The sequence below is a fragment of the Tribolium castaneum genome, chromosome 1, assembly GCF_031307605.1.
Source record: "Tribolium castaneum strain GA2 chromosome 1, icTriCast1.1, whole genome shotgun sequence".
Classification (NCBI taxonomy): Eukaryota; Metazoa; Arthropoda; class Insecta; order Coleoptera; family Tenebrionidae; genus Tribolium; species Tribolium castaneum.
The window spans coordinates 10,116,928-10,137,950 of record NC_087394.1 but is presented as its reverse complement, the minus strand read 5'-3'; the positions used below and the strand labels follow the sequence as shown (position 1 = coordinate 10,137,950).

At 32.2% G+C, this 21,023-nt stretch overlaps 2 protein-coding genes across 3 annotated transcripts; both read left to right on the top strand.

The window, feature by feature from the left end:
• Positions 1-15: 15 nt before the first annotated feature.
• On the top strand, positions 16-15,011 carry LOC660260 (uncharacterized protein). Of its 2 annotated transcripts, none has more exons than XM_008200753.3 (8): positions 16-165; positions 550-1,101; positions 4,112-4,630; positions 9,903-10,170; positions 10,231-10,608; positions 10,660-10,850; positions 10,901-11,128; positions 14,148-15,011. In XM_008200753.3, exons 2-8 carry the CDS (start codon positions 567-569, stop codon positions 14,429-14,431), a joined length of 2,403 nt encoding a protein of 800 aa, XP_008198975.1. In that variant the 5' UTR covers positions 16-165; positions 550-566; the 3' UTR covers positions 14,432-15,011. The 2 variants fall into 2 exon arrangements, with proteins under 2 accessions (XP_008198975.1, XP_971602.1); XM_966509.4 differs by lacking the exon at positions 16-165 and adding an exon at positions 222-435.
• A 1,569-nt stretch (positions 15,012-16,580) lies between these two features.
• LOC660201 (galactose mutarotase) lies at positions 16,581-18,826 on the top strand. The gene has a single exon (XM_966455.4). It carries the CDS (start codon positions 17,527-17,529, stop codon positions 18,595-18,597), a length of 1,071 nt encoding a protein of 356 aa, XP_971548.1. The 5' UTR covers positions 16,581-17,526; the 3' UTR covers positions 18,598-18,826.
• The last annotated feature ends 2,197 nt before the right edge of the window (positions 18,827-21,023 follow it).

Sequence of the window (21,023 nt, the reverse complement as noted above, 5' to 3'; positions counted from 1 at the left end):
CGCAAAGTCCCTAGATTATTGAAGTCTTGCGGGACGCCATTTCCTGAAGCAAAAAGTGGCAGGGAGAGGTGTCTCGAGTCAATGTTGTTAAACCGAAATTAATAGCAATTTTGTGTGAGAAAGGCCATTGCGTTCTGCTGCAGGAACTGCCGAACAAAAACCAAGGTAAGATACCAAGTCTGTGCAACTCAGTGCTCATTAAACAGTTCCTTCTACCTAAGACTTGTGTTTGCGTTATAAGTATAAATACAGTTAAGTCGAAAAAAGCCACCGTAAAGCTCGTACAAGTACGCGAAAGACTCAACAGTAGTTTGTGTTGTGAAATTTGAAGTTAAAGTCGAGTAAGTTAGTTGTTTGGAAAAAATGTTAACGAAGAAGCGAGATATAATCAAAGAGTGTTTTAATGGTAACAATGGAGTTGGCGGCAGACCGAAGGTAAGACTAAAATAACATCGGTCTCAAAGAGATTAAATCAGAAGTGTTAGCTGTTCATTTGTTGTCGTCCACCCACCCCCACAAGGCTTTTCTAACCGACTTTTACTCCCTTAGCCTAAATCACTGTTAAAATGGACTCGGAAGATTCGCGTGACGCATCTTCCGACAACGAAAGCGAGAGAAAAGGGCCCCACAGCCCGGCCAGTTCTAGGTCTAGGAGCCGAGCCTCGCAAGCGGCCTCGGTCCTAAGTCGGTCGGCGTCCCCGCAAAGCGGGCCCGAGTCGCCCCGGTCGGCCTTAAGCAGGTCGACGTCCCCGGAAGACAGGTCGCGAAGCGGCCCCAAGTCACCGGCCAGTGCCTCGTCGCGTAGCTCCCCCGAGAACCCCCCGAACGGCGACGGCCCCAGATCCCCCTCTCCTGCCAACTCCTCCAGGTCCAGCTCCCCCAAAAGCCCCAAACGCTCAGAAAGTCGTAGCTCAAAACATTCACTCTCGCCTGATCGGGTCACTAACGTTTCCGACAGATCGGGCTCCTCGGCCGCCAAGAGGTCCGACAATGAGGACGGAAACACGTCCGATTCGAGCGTCGCCAGTGTGGATTCCTCCAGTCGCAAGAATAAAAATATCACGAAAAATGTTGATACACTACCAGAGGAAATTTCCGACGGTGGGTATTTTATTTGGCAGTGCCATTTTATTTAGATTATTAAATTGTTTTATTTTGCTTTTTAATTTATCATTGATCTATTCGTAGATTGGGAATTACTGAAAAAGAGTTTAACTGTTTATTCATAAAGTAACGTGTCGGGAATGGCCGTTACCATCTTAACAATTTGATCGAAAAATCACATTTACAAATTACTTTCGAAGTCATACTTACTATAATGTGGGTTACAGTTGTCGACTAATTGTATATTTAAATTTGTGTTTTTAAACATATTATACTGTGTGAATTTGATAGGTGTGCAAATATTTTAAGAGCCGTCTGTAGCTAAATCTCTTATGGCTGTTCCAATGTAAACGATTACTTCTGTACCTCAAAAACTACTAAGCATATTTTGTTAAACTTGGTATCATATAAAAAAGATTTTTTCCTTGTTTATCGGTCGTTTTAAATTTGCGATAGGTTACCTACAAACTGTAATAAAGGTAGAGAAAGGTTAACAAATATTGAGGATTTCTAGAAAACGCATTTTTTTTCAAATTTTTAAATCGACCAAAAAATTTACTATTATTGTTAAAGCTGGTAATTTCCAGTCCGATAAGAACTGTTTATTAATAACACCTCCACAGAAGTAGTCTTATTTGCAATCGAAAATCGAGTAAGAAAGAGAAGATTTACAACCCCCACATAAAAAGTAACCGCAAACGATTAGGCCCAAACTTCAAGCATAATATACAAATGTCTTGTGTTACCTACGTAGATTTGCAAAAAGATTTCATAGCTTTTAAATTTCATTGAAATCAGTACATCCCTATTTGGAAAATTTATTAAGAACATGCTTTATATATTTACATAATTTTGTTGTAAGATTAATAGTTATTAATATTATGGTTAGTATTTGGTAATAATTATTAATAATTAATAATCTTACTTTTATTAAATAGGTATTTATTAAAATAATCCGAACAGGTTCATTTAATAATACTCATAACAGTCATAATTACTATTGATTCAAATTTGAAGGAAGTGTTCCGCAGATAAAGGTAAAATAAAAAAAGACCTTTTCCAGAATCCAAAGACGAACAGTCACAACGATCATAAACTGTGAACCCTCCTAATTGTAATGGATTTATAATAATTTTAGACAATTTACAAATTTTTTGTTTTGATCAGGATTTTGGTTTAGTTTACTTTTGATGTCAACATTAATAATTTGGTTTTATTTTTTACAAAAGATATTTTTATTAGTTTATTATTATTATTTATTAATTTTATTATCCTGTTTAAATAAAAGGATCATACTTTTGTATGATTGTACGTAATTATTTTTCAATTTTGCAAAACACTGGTTTGATAATACTTTATTAAAATTTTTATCTCTACTACGTTTAAATTTGATTCTCAACTCAAATCAATGAAAAATAATAAACAAAATAGTTTTTTTTTACTATTGAATATTGTTCCTAGGCTAAATCATTACCTCTCAGAAAAGTTCTTGACTCGCTTTAAATGTTTGTAACAATGTTTATAGTTTATAGCTTATAGTTATTAATATTGTTTTGTTGGAACAAACGTTTTAAATTAAATATTTTTTTAAAATTTAAACGTATTTTAAATTAAATTTAAAACACGTTGCTATGGAAAGCGTATTTTTAAAATAGCGAAAGCACGTTGATGCGGGAAACGGTTTTAAAATAGTGTTTATAATCAGATTCAGATATTAAAAAAGGCTTAAAATGTTACCAACAAAAAAATAATTTTAATGTTTTAATAGAAAAACCTACAGTTCAAATGGCTTGAAAAAATCCATTATCAGAAGACAAAGGCGGGAGCAGAACCTGAATTCGATGATGATATGGGTGATGAAGATGAGATAAACTGTCAGAAAATGGTCAAATTTCTGTATTGTCACAAAACAGTAAAGTTGTCAATATTCGAAATGATAATGATCGTTCTAAATTATGATTTTTTTTTACTTTTTTATTATTAAATGAGATTGTTGAACGCAAAAGCAAGATTTGTCAAGTTTAAGTCTTTGAACTGCATAGCTAATTCTAAAGACTTTTATTAATTCGAATTCGTCCAACATTTGCTCGAATTCTTTTTTCTTTTTCTCGAAATCTAAATGCTAATTACTTTTATAAAGTTATAACTTTAGAATACTACTATCGAACTGGTGGACTTTTGGGCGTTCTCTATCACAGTATTTTTTTTAGATAATTTTGGATTAGTGAGATTTTTTAAATTTGTTATCAGTAATTTGTTAAGTTTCAATTTTTGATTTTGAGAGTGTTGTTGCTCAAGATGAAAATTCTCGGGCAATGCACTTTCGTTTTCGAAGTAGGAATGTTTTTAATTTTTTTTTATTACTGAAATCATGGGTCTGTGTGGTAGAATATTGGTCTGAAATTATTACGTTTGCAGCTCCGTCTTGCTTAAGCTAATTAGGTACAGACTTTTTATTGCTACATTACAATATCTTAACAAGAAAGTTTACACATCTAGCTCTTTTTACGGTTTCAGTCATCTCTACAGCAAAACTTTTTTTTGATAAAATTGACTCAAAGTTAAAAATCTAAATACGTACTCATTAATTTTCATTTCGTTGAATTATTTTGCTCCTACAGCAAAACAAAAAGAAAATCTGTAACGTTTTCACGTATTTGTAAAATATTGACAACGAATTTGCATTTGGCGGATTTAAATTAACCCTAGGAATTAACCATAAATTAACTACTTAATAGATAACATGTCACGGTGCAGCTTGATTTATTTAAGCCGTACTTATTTATTTTTGTAAGCCTAGCTTTGCCACAATTTCAAATTATTATGTAACACCAATATTTGAGGAAGGGAACAGTTGTTCCCGAAACGTTACTTTATGAATAAACAGTAAAGCTTTCTATTCCTTTTCAATAATTCCTAATCTCAACGATAAAAGTATTTTATTTCTTTTGCGAATAACACTGTTTATTTTGGTTTCAAAACTTGGATTACTTACGTAATGTGATAGGTGATATGGAATCAGACCATGAAAAGGAGCCGGAACGCAAAAAGGAAGAACCGAAGAATGTGAGACAGGAAATCAATATTAACCATGAAGACCTGTCCGACGTTTCCGATTTAGACGAATCTATTGGAGGCCATTCGGACGACGAACGCGACAAAAACGAGGAGAAAAAACAGAACGGAGAAACGAAAAAAGAAGACGTCGAAATACCCATTTCGGAAAAAACAAGTCGGCCGGAAGACGGTGAAGAACAGTTGGATTTTGAGGCAGAAGATGGTGAATGCGAAATGGAGGAAAAAAAGGACAAAGATGAGAAAGATACAGGTTCTTTGGTTGAGGATGGCGAAATGGCGGAACAAAAAGAGAAGGAAAAGGAGGAGCTTGAAGAGGGTGAAGTTACAGATGAGGACGAGGTCAGGCCTGAAGAGACAGAACCTAGACCCGTGTGCAGATTTTTCTCGAGGGGGCAGTGCACATGGGGGGCGAGTTGTCGATTTTTACATCCAGGGGTTACGGATAAAGGTAAAAATATTAACTTATTTGAGGACTTGTTGTTTGAAAACTTTTGTTCGCGAAAATTAATGCCTGTCATTGTTGTTCATTTCCTGAGCACGCATACATATTGAATAATTTAAACACAAATACGAAATTTGTGAAACTACAGAATTTTCAATTATAATTATTATAATTTTTTAGAGTTAATTGTGTTACGTTTAGAAATGGGTTATTTCTCGTTTTAATATTTCTGATCATTATTTGGTTTAAGGTTTGTCTAGACTTAAAAAAGATATTACCAGGTTGGTACAGCTTAACAAATGAAGGTACTAACTACGCAGAGATAAAAATATTTCTTTTTATACTTTCTTAAATTTAAGATTTTAAATGACAAATTTTAAGATATTTTATAGAAGGTAAAAAAATATAATAATAGCAATAATGGTCTGGCGTATGTAAGGATAATGATTTTCTGTTTGTTTAAACACTTTTAATTTAAACTTAATACCAGTGTTAAAAAATTAAACACAAGTATGGAAGGCGTTAATTTTTTTAAAATACTCTTGACACGTTTTTAGAGAACTTATATCACCTTGCTATACCTTGAAATACTTTACCTTATCACTTGCTTGTAGTCGTTTTATTATTCCTTTAATTTTCTTAAGATTGACGTCACTACACTAATAAAAATCAGCATTTTAAAAGTTTAAAGGACGAGAATATTTATAGGATATTTAAGGTCGCTTTATAGAAAGAGAAATTTTCAAGATTATTAAATGTTAATTGCGATTAAACGTTTTATTAACCCGCCCTTATTGTTCTATCTTTGGGAAAAGAGCTGCTGAACAGTGTAAGTAACAAGCGGTTCCGAAATTATTGTTGAAAAAATCTTAAAAAAATGGAATATTTTTATTTGGGCACAAAACATTGACTAATTTGTTGTCGGATCATTTCTGTACTGTGTTAAGAAATGTTTGGTTAATGTTTATAAAAAAATGTTTCAGAGCTTTGCTAAATTTCTTTCGACTGGTTGATCTTTTTCTCTTTTAATGGTAAATTTAAACATCAAATTTTTCTGTAACTTAAAAAATATATGTGAAATTGTCATGAGTTCGTACCAAACAAATTATTCTTTACGTTATAAATGTACATTTGACGAGATAATATTGCTGTAATATGTTTTGGCACCTCCATGCATGTTTTTTTTTAAACTCGGACTTAATTTGTGGTACATTTATGAACTAAAAAACGAAAAGAAAAAAGATCAATAAAGAAAAATTTTTAAATGTACGAGTACTTTCTTCATTTTTTTCCTAAATGGACGCAGCAGTCAATAGTTTAACATTTTAAATAGGGATATAATTTCGCGGTTTATTAATAATATTTAAAGCAAAAGAATGTATGTCTGAATTCGGAACTTTTAAGTCGATTCAAAAAAAAGTCGCAAATATCGGGTGATTCAAAAATATGTGGCATACTTTTAACCACGAATACCCCTCTACAATTAAGAATAAATAGGATAATATTTACTGACCCACCACAAAAAATTGGAAAATTACAATTTTTCAAAAATTGGTATGGAAAAATGGTTTTTTGAAAATATTTTTGTTACCGTTCATGCGATTATTATGAAATTTTGCATGTCAAGAGACACAAAGACGCTCTTTGATATGGTGTAAATGGAAATCTTGTAAAAGCTATACATTTCCGGTGACAAGGGGGCCCTTCCAGTTTTTAGGTGCTAACTCAATTTTTCGGCCTATAAACACGTATTTTTGATACCAAAAATCAAAAGCTCAATTATTGTTTAATAAAAAAGGAACTCTTGCTTCATATCGCCAAAATGTACCGTTCTCGAGTTATTTGGGATTAAACTAAACTCTACACCGAAGTGTAGAATAAAAAAGTATAAATTTTGAGCATACCATTACCTTGGAAACTGTCGACTAAGAATGACACAGCTGTCATTGCTGTCACATTTGATGTCAATTTCATTTAATCTAAAGTAAAGTTTGATTATTTCTTGATGATAATAGTTAAAGATACGATTATGTGTTGGAAGAAATAATGCATGAGCTAGCGGTAGCCGTCCCGGCATCACAACTTGATCTGATGCCACACCACCAGAAAACGATTTTCCCTCCAAATCACTGTTTTTATCAATATTTCAATACTTGCATTATAAAACTATCTATAACCCAAATAAAGGATTAAAACGATCAGAGACCAAGAACATAACCTCAACTGTAACAAATCACAAAATAAAATCTTATCAACCATTTATAGTACCATTATTGCAATTTTTCTTTAATAGGAAGGTAATTTAATCCACAGGTTGTTGAAACCTGCAAAGAATAACGCACGGTTTAATGTTTATTTACATTTTTTAAAATTACAAGAACTTCAACAATTGAAAGCAACAAATGCCGCTAGCGCGCTAGCTGGCGCCTGTGCTATTTTTCGTAAGCGCGAAAAACAAATCATAAAGTCATAACGATAAAAAAATTCTTTTGTATTTGGAAATGATGCCCTGATCACCCCATACTGGTAAGTCTAAATAAAAAAATGATCCAGGTTATTATTGTTGTTTAATAAAAAAACATTGACTTCATCATTCATATTTTCTTTGATATTCGCGCTTATGAAAAATAGCACTGGCGCCAATTAGCACGCTGGCGGCATTTGTTGCTTTTGTGCTCATTGTTGTCGAAGCTCTTGTAATTTTGAAAAATGTAAATAAACATTAAGCCATGCGTTTTTCTTTTGTGGATCAAATTAACTTCCTATTAAAGAAAAATTGCAACAATGGCATTACAAATAGTTGATAAGACTTTATTTTGTGATTTGTTACAGATGAGGTTGTGTTCTTGGTCTCTTATCGTTTTAATTCTCCATTTGGATTATAGTTTTATAATGCAAGTAGTGAAGTATTGATAAAACCAGCAATTTGGAGGGAAAATCGTTTTACGGTGTGAAAACCTTGTGGTGTAGTCTCAGATCAAGTTGTGATGCCGGGATGGCTATCGCTAGCCCATGCATTATTTCTTCCAACACATAATCATGTCTTTTACTATTATCATCAAGAAATAATCAAAATTTACTTTGGATTAAATGAAATTGACATCAAATGTGACAGCAATGACAGCTGTGTCATTCTTAGTCGACAGTTTCCAAGGTAATGGTACGCTCAAAATTTATACTTTTCTATTCTGCAGTGCAGTGTAGAGTTTAGTTTAATCCCAAATAACTAGAAAACGGTACAGTTTGACGACATGAAGCAAGGGTACCTTTTTTATTAAAAAATAATTGGGCTTTTGATTTTTGATATCAAAAATACGTGTTTATAGGCCGAAAAATTAAGTTATCACCTAAAAACTGGAAGGGTCCCCTTGTCACCGGAAATGTATAGCTTCTACAAGATTTCCATTTACACCATATCAAAGGGCGTCTTTGTGTCTCTTGGCATGCAAAATTTCATAATAATCGCATGAACGGTAACAAAAATATTTTCAAAAAAACATTTTTCCATACCAATTTCTGAAAAATTGTAATTTTCCTATTTTTTGAGGTGGGTCAGTAAATACTATCCCTACTATTTTCATTTTTAGAGGGGTATTCGTGGTTAAAATTATGCCACATATTTTTGAATCACCTGATATAACAATGTACGAAAAAGTACAAAAATCTGTAAATTTACATTCTCCTACTACTTCTTGTTTTACAAAAAAACCTATTAATTTTACTGAAAAAATATTTGCAACTCCATACTATAGATGAGGGAATGTCAGTTTTATCAGTTTTTTTTTCTCTGATTTAAAGTTATTTTTTTAATAATTAATTAACCTTTTACTAAAGTAAGGTACTGAATGCTTTATTATCTAGAGGAACTGAAATAAATAAACAGAGATAGACTCATAGAGGGACCCACAATATAGTGGGTTATTTCTGAATTTCTTTTAATTCCAGCTGACCAGATCGGTAATCATTAAAAAAATTTCAAAACTAATCCAAGATTACATTGTTCTGAGTATTATCAAGTTTGTCTTAACAGTTTTGCTAAAATTTTGTTAAGGACTTATTATTTCACAGATAAAAACTAATGCTAATTCAATTAATGTTTTTGAAAATTAAATAAAATAAAATAAAATTATAAATATAATAAAATATATAAAATCAAATTAAAATGAAATTAAACGAAGGATGGTAATAATAATAATAAAAAAATAATAAGTATGTTGTAAAGCTAACTGTAGTAACGTTTTGCGGTATGATTATACAGAGTGATTGAAAAGCACCGAACAATCTCCTCTCGGGTGCTGATAAAGGACATCGAACTGAATTAAAAGTTCCTATGGCAAGAAAATTGTTTGAACTTTTTTTCACGAGATATAGCTCTTCAAATTTAAATTTTTACGTTAAATTCGACATCATAACATAATCATAATCTTTCTTGGTGTTAATATACAACATAGGCATTTACACAAGTCAGAAATAAGTACTTGTAATGACAGAAATAATGTAAGTGATCATATTATATAATTTATTCTATGTGAAAATTTATAATACGGAAAAATTATAATTAAGAAATTCTTTAAAAGAATAAAATGGGTTTTTTACTAAAAAAAATTTCAAGTTTTTAAATATTTTACAAGGTAAGGTTTTTTAATATGATAAGGTAAAATATTGAGGAATTTTAAACAATAATAATTAACAGCGTCTCGCGAGCGATTTAATCTTAAGAATTCATGATGAAGTAAGTCGTTAAAGTACCTTTAACAAAAAGTAAACAACAATAAATGTACAAAGACGAAAGTGTCATCACTTCCAAATTTTTGTGCGAGAGTTTATCCGTCACTTTTAAATCACCCTGTATGAGAGAAATTACGACCAATATTCTCAAAGAAGTGTATTTTTTACAAAAAAAGGAGCTTGAAATTGCAAAAACTTTCGGATGTCAAATTTGTTTTGTGAAAATCTATTTTTTGCCCAAAACTTGGTCACCAAATACCGAGAAATTTCTACTTCAATTTTCAACTCTTATTTAAATCGTTCGAGTCTGGAAGTTTCGATTATAACTCATAATTTGTTTTAAACAGTTGTTCCTAAATTCAGTGTATTTTTATTCATTATTATTCATTTTTTGTTGACGAAGTTTAGCCGAGACTATCTAACAACCCAACATGAGGTTAAACAATTTTTTTCCGATTAATTACTTATAGCAAAGAGTGATGATTGATGAATTATCAATAAATGTGGAAGAAGTGAAAATAAAAATGTAGAATTTTTTATTTAATTCAAGGAAATTATACAATGTTTGAATTGATTCGGCCTGTCGTTCCTGGTGAATACGGAAGAGAGGAGCGATCCTACGGTAGACCAGAACCAGCACCTGTTGAATCCGCTTGGGAACGAGGTCTTCGCACAGCCAAAGAAATGGTCCGAAAATCGATAAAACGTAAAGAACAAGACATCGATTTTGAAGAAAAGAAAATGAATTTGAGTCTGGCACAAGAGGAATTTGACAAAGAAAACGGTTATTACGGACGCGTTGCATCGCCAGAACCCAGGTACTTAATTTAATTATTAAAAAAAAATATTATTTACTAAAATTAATGGCACATGTACAGATATGTAAGACACGTTCCCGTTGAATATCCACCAGTCGTTCGGCCACCACCAGCTGAAGAATATTACGGCCGAAGACAAGTCATATACGAACCAGATTACGTAGCACCGCCACGAGAACGTGTCCGAACGTACAGAGAACTTCCATCACATAGAATGCCCGATTTTTACAACAATAAATACGAAGATGAGGCAGTTCCAGCAAGCACAAAAACCCGCAAGCCTAAACGTGAAGTCATCGTTCAGAGAGCAGCAGAAGAACGACCTGTGCGAGGAGACGAATGGTCGGATCCTTGGATGCGGTCAAAATCACCAGCAGGTCGCAAAGCTTCGGGACGAAAACGTTCGTACAGTTCCGGTTCGAGTTATTCTTCCAGCAGGTATTTTAATTTAAACTAAACTTGAATTGATTTCATTACATTAATTTACAGTTCGTCTAGAAGTTCATCGGAATCTAGTCGTAGTTCATTCCGGTCAAGATCGAGGTCTCACAAGAGATCAAGTCGTTCGCATCGCAGTAGACACGTCTCGCCATCTGTTATTGTTTCAGAGAGAAAAGCCGCCAATGAGCGAGCGGCTTTAATGAACCCGCCAGCTCCGCGAAAACGAGCACCCTCACCTGGTGAATAATTCAACTTTTGGTTTGGTAAAATTTGACTTATTTGATTGTAGGAATGATGAGGGTTAGTGCAACAAATCCTCCCGCACCGGTCAAGGAGGATCAGTTCGGTCGCACGAGAAGTAAAATGGCAATAGCTGCGGCTTTAGCAAGGGTGAAAGGGCGGCGAAGATCTTCGAAGTCGTCTTCGGATAGTTCCGGATCGAGTTCAAGTGATTCGGATTCCTCAGGATCGAGTAGTTCGTCAAGTCGGGAGGAAAGTTCGCCGCGAAGGACGAGTGGTGTGTTAAAAGTTTTAAGGTTTTTTTGCGTGATTAATCAAAAGTCCAAAATCCAAAAAAAATACTCGTTTGTTTGTTCACTCGCTGCTACGAGGCTTGTCTTGAAATTTCAAGTACTTGCTCAAATGCAAGCAATTAAAGACAATTATATTAAACATACAAAAATCATTGCTGCAGTTCGTAGAAATTTAATAATGTATTTCGAATTGATGTCGATGATAAGATAATTAACACATGTAGTTTTTTTACTACAAAAAGACAATTTTGTTCGTGAAACACGTATGTGTCACAATTTTTAAATAAGATGTTTAAATTCACATTTAAAATGCCCGGAAAAAAATTAATATCTTGGTTTTTTGTTAGTACACCTTCGAAAAAAATGACTTATGTTTACAGCGGAAGTAATTGTAACCCTTTGATGAATTAGATTACGACGGTTATGACAATGCAAATAAAATATTTTTTATTTTTTGAAGCATTTTTTTTAGAAATTGATAACTACAGGTTGTTTTAACGATTTGAAAAAAGTATATTATTGACTTTTTTTTGCAAAAGCCATTAAATGCTAATCCCCTGACTCACCTAAATATATTTTCGAAATTAGCTACAATACAAACTTATGTTTTTTTTAATGGAACATCTATTTTTGTTGCATTTTTGTAAGTAGCTTTTAACACTGATGTTTTTTGGGCGAAATTGTTATTTGCCAATTTTGCTTAGTTTTCGAAATAATTTGATTTTTTTATGGAAACACGCTTTTTAAAAAAATATTAAGTAAAAACTAAAAATTCTAAAAAAATAAGACTTCCACCACTTTAAAGAAGAACGTTTAAGCTTCAAGGATAAAAATTTTTCACTGCAATCAAGGAGAACAAGAAATGAAGAGGTTTGTTGCAAGTTGAATAACTTAAGATTTTTAAATAGAACACCATATTTTTTTATTGTCACATTTAAAACACCTTTAAATTATCTCTCTAAAACATTAACAGAGAATTAACTAAAATTTTAATATTTAGGGCGAGTTTCTAAATCTATAACTCCAACAAATTATTCTTAGTGAAGTTATTATGGTTATTATAGTAAAAACAATGCTCCTGAATAACACCGATTATTGCTGAAATTAACTTTTGAAGTTAAATATCTCTTTAGTTATTAAGTCATTTCAAACTTTATATTTTTAGATAGACAATTTGATAATATTTGAGAAGCAAATACAAAAAATTAAAATGTTATATTTAATTTTTTCAAGATAGTGTGAACTTTTAAAAGACTTTTTTATTTTTTTACGTTCCTAGTTGAATTTGAACTTTCCTCTCTAAATTGATAAAAATCTTACTTTTCTAGGATTTTTAATTTTTGTGTAATGATTTTTCAAAAAAACGTGTTTTTGTCAAAAAAATCAAATTATTTCAAAAGCTAACCAAAATCGACTAATACAAGTTTAGATCGAAATCATCAGTATTAAAAGCTATGTTCAAAAATGCATTAAAACTTTGGGTGTCCCATCAAAAAAATATAAGTTTGTATTATAAGTTATAAAGAGTTATAATTTATAACTCATTTCTAAAACAGCCTGTATATTTGAAAATACTTTTAGGTGATTTAGGGTTTATCACTTCTGTAAAAAATAATCACTCTAATTAACTTTTCCAAATCGCTGGGACACTTTGTATCTAGTATTTGACATTAACAGAGGTTTTTTTTGTTACGTAAACAGATAAATTTCAAGCGAATTTTAAACGCAATGAATTTGTAATTTGAATACATTTAAAAGATATGTTTTCGCTTCTTTTTTAAATCGGTTTTCGGGCAGATTATTAGGATGTGTTATGCTTTTATGAAATAAGGGTTTAAAAGACAGATAAGCAACTAGATAATGTAATTATATACATTCCTAAATAAATAATAGGAACTCAATAAATTGGTAAAACCGTAACGAACATTCACTGTAATAAAAATGAAATAAGTTACAAATTATTTTTCCCACCAGAGGCTTGTTAAAGAAAGTAACAGACCAAATTTGTCCCTTTTTGTCAAATAAGCTAACTAATTGGTAATCATGCGTCCAATTTTTCTAATAATTGTTGTTTAGGAACAAAATAAAAGGTATTCTATATTTGTTTAAGTTACTAATTAAGAGGTTAATTTGAAAATAGTGCAACTAATTCTGTTTCTATAAAAAACTAAATTAATATCAGTAACTCCAACTTAACTCCCTTCATAGCAACTTAATTTACGTAATTCCAAAATAATTACGTCATCTGTATGTAACTTTTTTCTAAGCAATCTCGGATTATTGAAAAAGAATTTTAGCAATTTATTTCATAAGTTCGAAAGATAATTTCAATACATAATTCAAGCAACTTCAAGAAATTAAAAAAAATGTGTAGCAACCAAAAACACAATACGTTGCGTTTCCAAATAAATGTTTTGTGTGTCGGACTTAAACTGGGTTTTTGTTCATCATTTTCATTCATACTAAGGAAATTTAACAAGAAACAATTCAAACAACCTAATTAATTATAGGACAATCTTTGAACCCAAACATTGGCTTGAATTTTTATTATTATTATTTATTTATTTATTTTTTTGTAATCGAATTGGAATTGGATTTCTGTTTAAACGAGTAGGAATTTCTCTAAATGGCTTAATTGTTGGTACTATCTTTGTTGTCGTACTCTAGGCATATTCGCGTTTTCATAACTATTTAAAACTAAAGGAATTAAAAAAATACTTCAAAAGATAGTCACAAAACCAAAAAATTGGTTGAACAATACTTGGTGGTAAAAGGAGTTAAATGTTAAAATCTTCCCTTACTACTTCATTAAAATCGCCCAAATTTTAATCATTTGTTACCTGAGTGTAACATTTATTATTGTCAATGCCAACGTTTAAATTGCAAAAAAATCGGGAATTTTCTTTCAAATTGTCAAGTAACTTTTGCTAAATGCGTTTCTACATTCGTTTGCTCGGTAATATTTAATTTTATTATTACTATTCCGGTTTTAATTTATTACAGGTGTGGATATTTCAATAGCCAAAGCCATGGATGCGTTGAAAGGAAGTTCGTCGGAGAAACGGCAAATCAAACTAAATTTGAAAAACCCAGTAGGTGCGCGTAAGCCGGAAATTTCGGACATTGCGCGTAAAACGGAAGCGTTACAAGGTAAGAAACGTCCGGCGAGTTCGCCGCCTCCATTGGATCCCAAGTCGAAGAAGGCGACGTCACGAAGAGAGGAGTTACTCAAACAGTTGAAAGCGGTGGAGGATGCCATAGCAAAAAAGAGGTCAAAAGTGAATTGAAATCGATTTATCACAGCAATTCCTTTATAAGGGATGTTTGCCTAACCAGTGTTTCTTACACACGATTTTTGTGTGGATTTTGAATCGGCACTGTTTGTAGAATTGTGTCATTGATGTTTTTCATGAATGATTTCAAATTAGGTGCTTTTTTTCTAGAGTAGGTTATTAAATGACTGACGTTTAGCGTTATGATTACTATATCGTAGTAATTTAATTCACAGTAAATTGAATTGTGATTTTAATAGCATGTAACATATTAATGTAATAAAAACAACCTTCATTTTATTCGTTTGTTTAGGTGGTTCTATGTGGATTTTTCATGTTAGTATTAACGGGTGCCTACAGTGAATTTAAAGACTTCTATTCTCGAATGAAAGTATTATTTTACACTTGTTTACTGGTCAATTTGCTAGCTGGTTGAAAAGATGTACACTTCATGACAATTTTACTCTTTTTTAAAGTTTTGTGTAAATTTTGGCAAACAAACGTCTGTATAAAGTAAGTAGAACGTGGACTTTAATATTCTGGATTATTTCTAAATATTTTGATATTTATAATTTAAGTAAAGTACATATTTGCAGATTTGATTTTTATTTATTTTGATAACCTACCCGTGTTATTGACGACATATTGATTAACAATGATCTTGGTTTTACTTTTGTTTCAGATATGATTTTGCATTTATTTGCCATAAAAAGACAAGAAATGAAAACTTGCAACATAGTGAGAGGTGTAGGTAAGTCATTACTAAAGTTCAAGGGAAGTGTTTGGAGGTAAATTGCAAGAATGTTTCGCTCAATTTTTAAAAGTTATTGAGTATTTTTTGCAGTTTTTTAATACGAATATCTCAAATATGCACAAAAAAATTGAAAGTGATTGTTTGAGAAAAATAATAATTAAACAAAACCGTTTTTGTACTGTAATTGGATGTTGTTCTTAAATTAACCATTAGTTCATGTACCTGTACTGCCATTTATTATTTCATTCATTATTTGTAAGTTTTGTAAGTGAGGGTTAACAGGTTGAAAAATTCAATTGTTTTATTTTTTTTTTTATGAAAAAACTTAATCATGAAAAAACAGCTCGATGATCTACAATATGCCAAAAATAAATAAATTTGTTCAAATTTATAAACAGGGTGATATTCCTAGGGAGTTCCCATAAGCTTTCCCTGTACCATTTCAGAAATATTTAGGTTTTTTTATTTGCGCTTCTCATATTATTTCAAACATTTGTTGAAAAACGAAATAGAATAGAATACACCATCAAAATAAACTATTTAAGGCGTTAGAGTTTTTTTGAAAATTTTTGTGCCAAATTCTGATTAGTTTGCAAATTTTAAACGCGAAAAAATGAGCTTTTTCTTAACCGTGTATTATACGTACCTTAATTCCGAAGTTAACAGTTAGGACATAGGTCGTTAGAAATTGTATTTTTTTTAAAAGCTTTTATTTAACTTACCTACTTTTTGCCTGTATATGTTTCGTATTTTCCGAGACAAATTTCAGAGTTCCAGGTTCCTGTTGACTGAATGTACTAAAATTTTGCATGCTTACGTAATCTGCGTGACTGTGCAATTCTGTTTAGTTAAACTCTGCGGAGCTGAAATGGAGTGCTGAAAATTTAGATGAAAATCATTCACTTAACAGAGATCAAATGTGACATTTTAAGAAGTCACCAGAAATGGTGTTAAAATGCTGTAAAACTACTACTCAAAGGAAGCAAAGATTAGAAAAAGTAAAAGGGGGATGTGGACAAGATAAGTGGGCGCGTAGTACTTTTATTACATTATATAAATTTAAGAATCTTAATCTGCTCCAAGCAAAAATGTACTCTTGTAAGTTTAGTAGAGCTTTTAAATAAAAGCCTTTAAAAACATTTTTTGCTTTAATTTTTTTAGTCTTTATCACGGCCTTTACTTTATTTTTTAGTATTCAGAAAAATTCAGTACGTGAATGGTACACATAATTAATTTAAGTTGGTTTTGACAGCAAAAAACTTATGTTCTAGTGACACCCTAGTGACACTAATGAAAATCTTGATTCTTGACCTAAGATCTTGACAGTGACAGTTTTTCAGGCGTGACGTATCATTAGAAAAAGCTTTTTTTCAACTTGTATAAACAATTTCTAAGTAACATTAGATACCAGGCATCCCGAACTGATATAGCCAAATCGAGCCCTCACTGAAATAGGTTTTACTGATGATGCGGATAGATGGCCTTAGTGTTTTACAGGAAAAAGAAGTCCTATTGGCGGATTTAAAATTTCAGATTATTGAAGAAAAACGTGGTACCGATGCGCGGCTGACAAGTAAAAATTTCACAAACGTCAGCAAAATTTGAGTTTATTTTTTATTTCACGTTAATTTTTCAAAGTTTTATTAAGATAGTGGTTCAAGGTGTCGTGTTTGGGTTAGACTATTGCCTACTATCGGTTAGGAACAACATGATCTCTAAAAATATAACGTAGTAATGAGCTCCAGAAGGTTTTCGTAGATAGGTGCGTTTTTCCCAACAGTGAGTTTTTTGAGACCGAACCGCAAGTGAGTCACACTGCGAGGAGACTCCCATAGACAAAAGTTGCAAACATAAGGTGCCAGTTTGGCTAATTGCAAGTATGTCTTTATCATCGATTCGGTGACGACTGTTAGTTTTGTAAACTTAATGGATTTAATAAATATCTTTAATATTAAATGTGATCGTGTCATGTTGGGTAAAATTCTTCCATCTGTGCTGTCTGTGCATCCACCTTTTCAAATACAATTAGAAAATTTTCATAATAATCGTATTTGATAAGATTTTGACATCATTTTGACGTGAGCAAAAATTAAAAACATATAAAGTAATCGGGATTATTTTTAATTCGCGCCCTTTTTAGTACGTGATGATGCGGCTAGATGGCTTCAGCTAGGAATTCATTGCCAACCATTATGTTCCGCTTCTATAAAAGTATTATTCTAGGTTAGATACTGAAAATAAATAAAATTAAATTTGAAATTTTAATGCGAAACTTATATTTTTTAAATGTTTGTTGTTATGAGTGTTATGTTGACTTTATGAGTGTGAATGTTGACTTTCCCGAACGAATTGAAAAATGGTAAAACTAACAGACGACCAGTTCGATTTGTACACTTGCACAAGCACTGGAAAGTCCATTCCAGTCCGCCGTTTCACTTGGACAAACCAAAGCAAGATATCCGTGCAAGTCATTACTTATGGAGCGACTACAACGTCCATAAAAATTCCCGACAAAAAGGGGGTTATCAAAGACATCGTGGGGGGCGGCAACACAATCGAAGAGTACCAAAAAGCCCAAGTTTACTTTGGCGCAACCGTGGGCCGCGTCGCCAACAGAATCGCAAACGGCCAGTTCAAACTTTTCGATCAGACAATCAATCTAAGCAAAAATCATGGCAAGCACCAATTGCACGGCGGCTTCCTCGGCTTTGATAAAGTTATTTGGGAGAGCTACGTCAGTGGTAACAGGGTAGTGATGAGTTACCACTCGGCCGATCTCGAGGAAGGCTACCCTGGCGATGTTGTGGTAAACGCTACGTTTGAACTAACGGAAAACAACGAGTTTTTGGTCGAGTATAAGGCCACAACTACTAAACCGACTTATGTCAATCTGACAAACCACTCGTACTTCAATTTGGCCGGTCACGAAGCTGGGGCTAGTGAACTTTACAAACATGTTATTTGCATAAATGCAGACCGAATAACTGACGTTGACACTGACTGTATTCCCACTGGAAAGTTACTACCAGTGGCTAACACTGTATTTGATTTACAAATTCCCAAAAGCCTCGGCGATATCATCGCCAAAGTCCCCAAAAGCGACGGTTTTGACCACAATTTTTGCGTCAATAAAGGCACAGAGCAAGGAACTGCATTCGTTGGAAGGGCTTACCACCCTGACAGTGGCCGGATGCTGGAAGTGTACAGTAACCAACCCGGAGTGCAGTTTTACACCGCGAATTTTTTCCCCGAAAATCCGAAGATTTTGTCAGGCAAAGGCGCTTCGTATTGCAAACATGGAGCTTTCTGTTTGGAAACGCAAAATTGGCCTGATGCTCCCAATCATGATAATTTCCCCAAGATGATTTTGGTGCCCGGTGAGACTTATTGTCACAACGTGGCTTACAAATTCTCCGTGAAGAATTAATTTTCGTTTTATTAGTTTCTTAAAAATTAGAAGATTCAAATTAGGTTTGTTAGTTTCTTTTCAATTTGATAAAATAGAAAAAGTTACTCACGTACCAAAAAAGCTTCCTTCGGGCGGTTTACTTTAAAATATGGTTAACTTTTATATAAACGTGACACTTGCTGTTTCATCAACTTTAGTTAGAACTTATTTAACTAACTGGACTAATAAATTGAACATTTGTGTTTTATTCGGTTGTCATTTTTATGCTGTAGACACTTTCCAGATTAAATATTCTTACTCCACATTTATAAATGCTTATAGAATACATTCTTCCACACATGCCTTCTTATAAAGTTAACAATTTGCAACACAGTTATGATACCTACCAGAAGTAAAGCATCTGTCTGGATAGCTGCGTTTATCAAGATCTAGACCTGTAGTAAATTATTTATTCGAATCCAAATAAAGTCGCGTTTTTATTGCGAAGAAGAGAAAAATTAATTGAGCAAATTTTGTGATTACTTTTGTGAATTCGTCATACTTTTCCTCTCGATAAAGCAGAATAAAACGAGCTTAAATTTTTGTGCAAAAGATTCTTTGTGAGCCTTCATATTTTAAAAAAATAAATCGACAATTTACAAAACTTGAACAATTTTTATTATTATGTAGCTTTTAAGTGAGTTTCATTGATTGTCCCATTTTTTTTATCCAGGTTCGTCAAATAAGTCGACAGTCCGCCGAATTAAGTCATAAATGGTAGCTGTTTCATATTTTCTTTTCAATATATCAGTGCTTTCCTTTCACTTGTGTTGGATTATGTCATTATTAGGCCAGGACACTACTGTAATAAATTAAAATTACTAATAGTAATACTTTGTTATTAATGTTAAAATTAATTACACTTTAAGGCGTTGAATTTTTAGAAAATATTACAAATATGTTGTTGATAATAATTATAAGAGGATAGCACGGGAGAAACTGAATTTTTAGAATTAGTTAACTTTATTTTTAGAATATTAAGTTTTATAAAGAAATAATCATAAAGGGTAATCTAAAACAAAAATTCTAGTTAAAATAATAATATGAAAGAAATATCAAATTTGAAAGAGGCAGAGTAAAATTTAACAGTAGAGCGTGGAGAATGTGGAAGAAGTATTTATAAAATAGGCAATTTTGAATACAGATCTACACAATAATTCTAACGAACAATGTAGAGAATTTATAAACCAATCCAAAGTTGAGTTTATAAATAATCTAAAAAGAGTGAAGATTCAGGAAAATAAGTCATCAGGAAAATCTAGAGATCTTCCAAACTAAACTACAAGAATTTTCAAAATACACGCGAAGTGGAAGCTAAAAGAGATTTTGGAGAATATAGAACTGTTTATACAGGCTGTCCCAACAATCCGAAAAAGCTCCATAACTTGCTTATTATTAAATATATTGACCATCTGGGCATATAAATATTAATCTAAAAGAAGAGTCCAGATCAGATTTCAGGTCTACAGATGGCTTTAGAAAAGAATAAGAGAAGATTTTTAAGAAAAAAGAGTAGCTACAGAAACAATGCTAGAGTAATCTGGAAGAATTCAAACCGAAACTAGAGAAAAATTTTGGTAAAAAACGCATAGTAGAATCCAAGATAGAATTTGAAAAATGTAGAAAACTGTGGAAGAAGTGTTTATAAAATAACTTTTGGGTGTAGTATCTGGAAGATCATCGTAAAGAACCCTTTAGAGAAGAATTTTGGAAAACCTAATTAAGAGAGAACTTGAGTACTGTGTATTTTACACACTTTACGAGGTCTGCCAAATATACAAAATTTGAAATTTTTTGAAGGGGGAAATAGGAGTGAACACCCTAAAGAAGACTATTCAATTTTTCAAAATCTGTAACGAGTTCGTAGCGAACGATGCATTCTTGAAAGTTTCCACTGAAGGCTGAAGTGGCGTGTTCTGTTCAATATTAATTTTATTTAACTGAATTCGGATAAGTGTCGGATTGGGGATTATAAAAATAGGAAAAACTGCTTTGTTTAGTGCAATTTAATGAAAATGCATTTTTTTATATCCCATTTCAGTTCATAGTAGAAATTTGCAATAGCTCATTTGCATTCCTTGAATGAAATGGTGCACAAATTGCGAGTTTCTGGTGGGTTTTCTTAGCTCAAAGTGTGTCGCTAGGATTTAGTTTAACGCAGAATTTTTTTCTTATACAGAAACTCTCCATCTGTAGTTTATTTCACTTCAAAAAAACTCAAATACGCCACGAACAAGTCTCGTAAACTTATGCTATTTCGTTTTTTTTTTTGTTATAAAAATAAATAAATCAGATCTTTGCTTTTTACTTTTGGAAAATTATTCTTTAAACGTGGAAAATTTAGTGATTTTACCAATCTCGTTTGAGGAAATAAAAGTGGCGCAGTTGGCAACAGTAAATCCCAA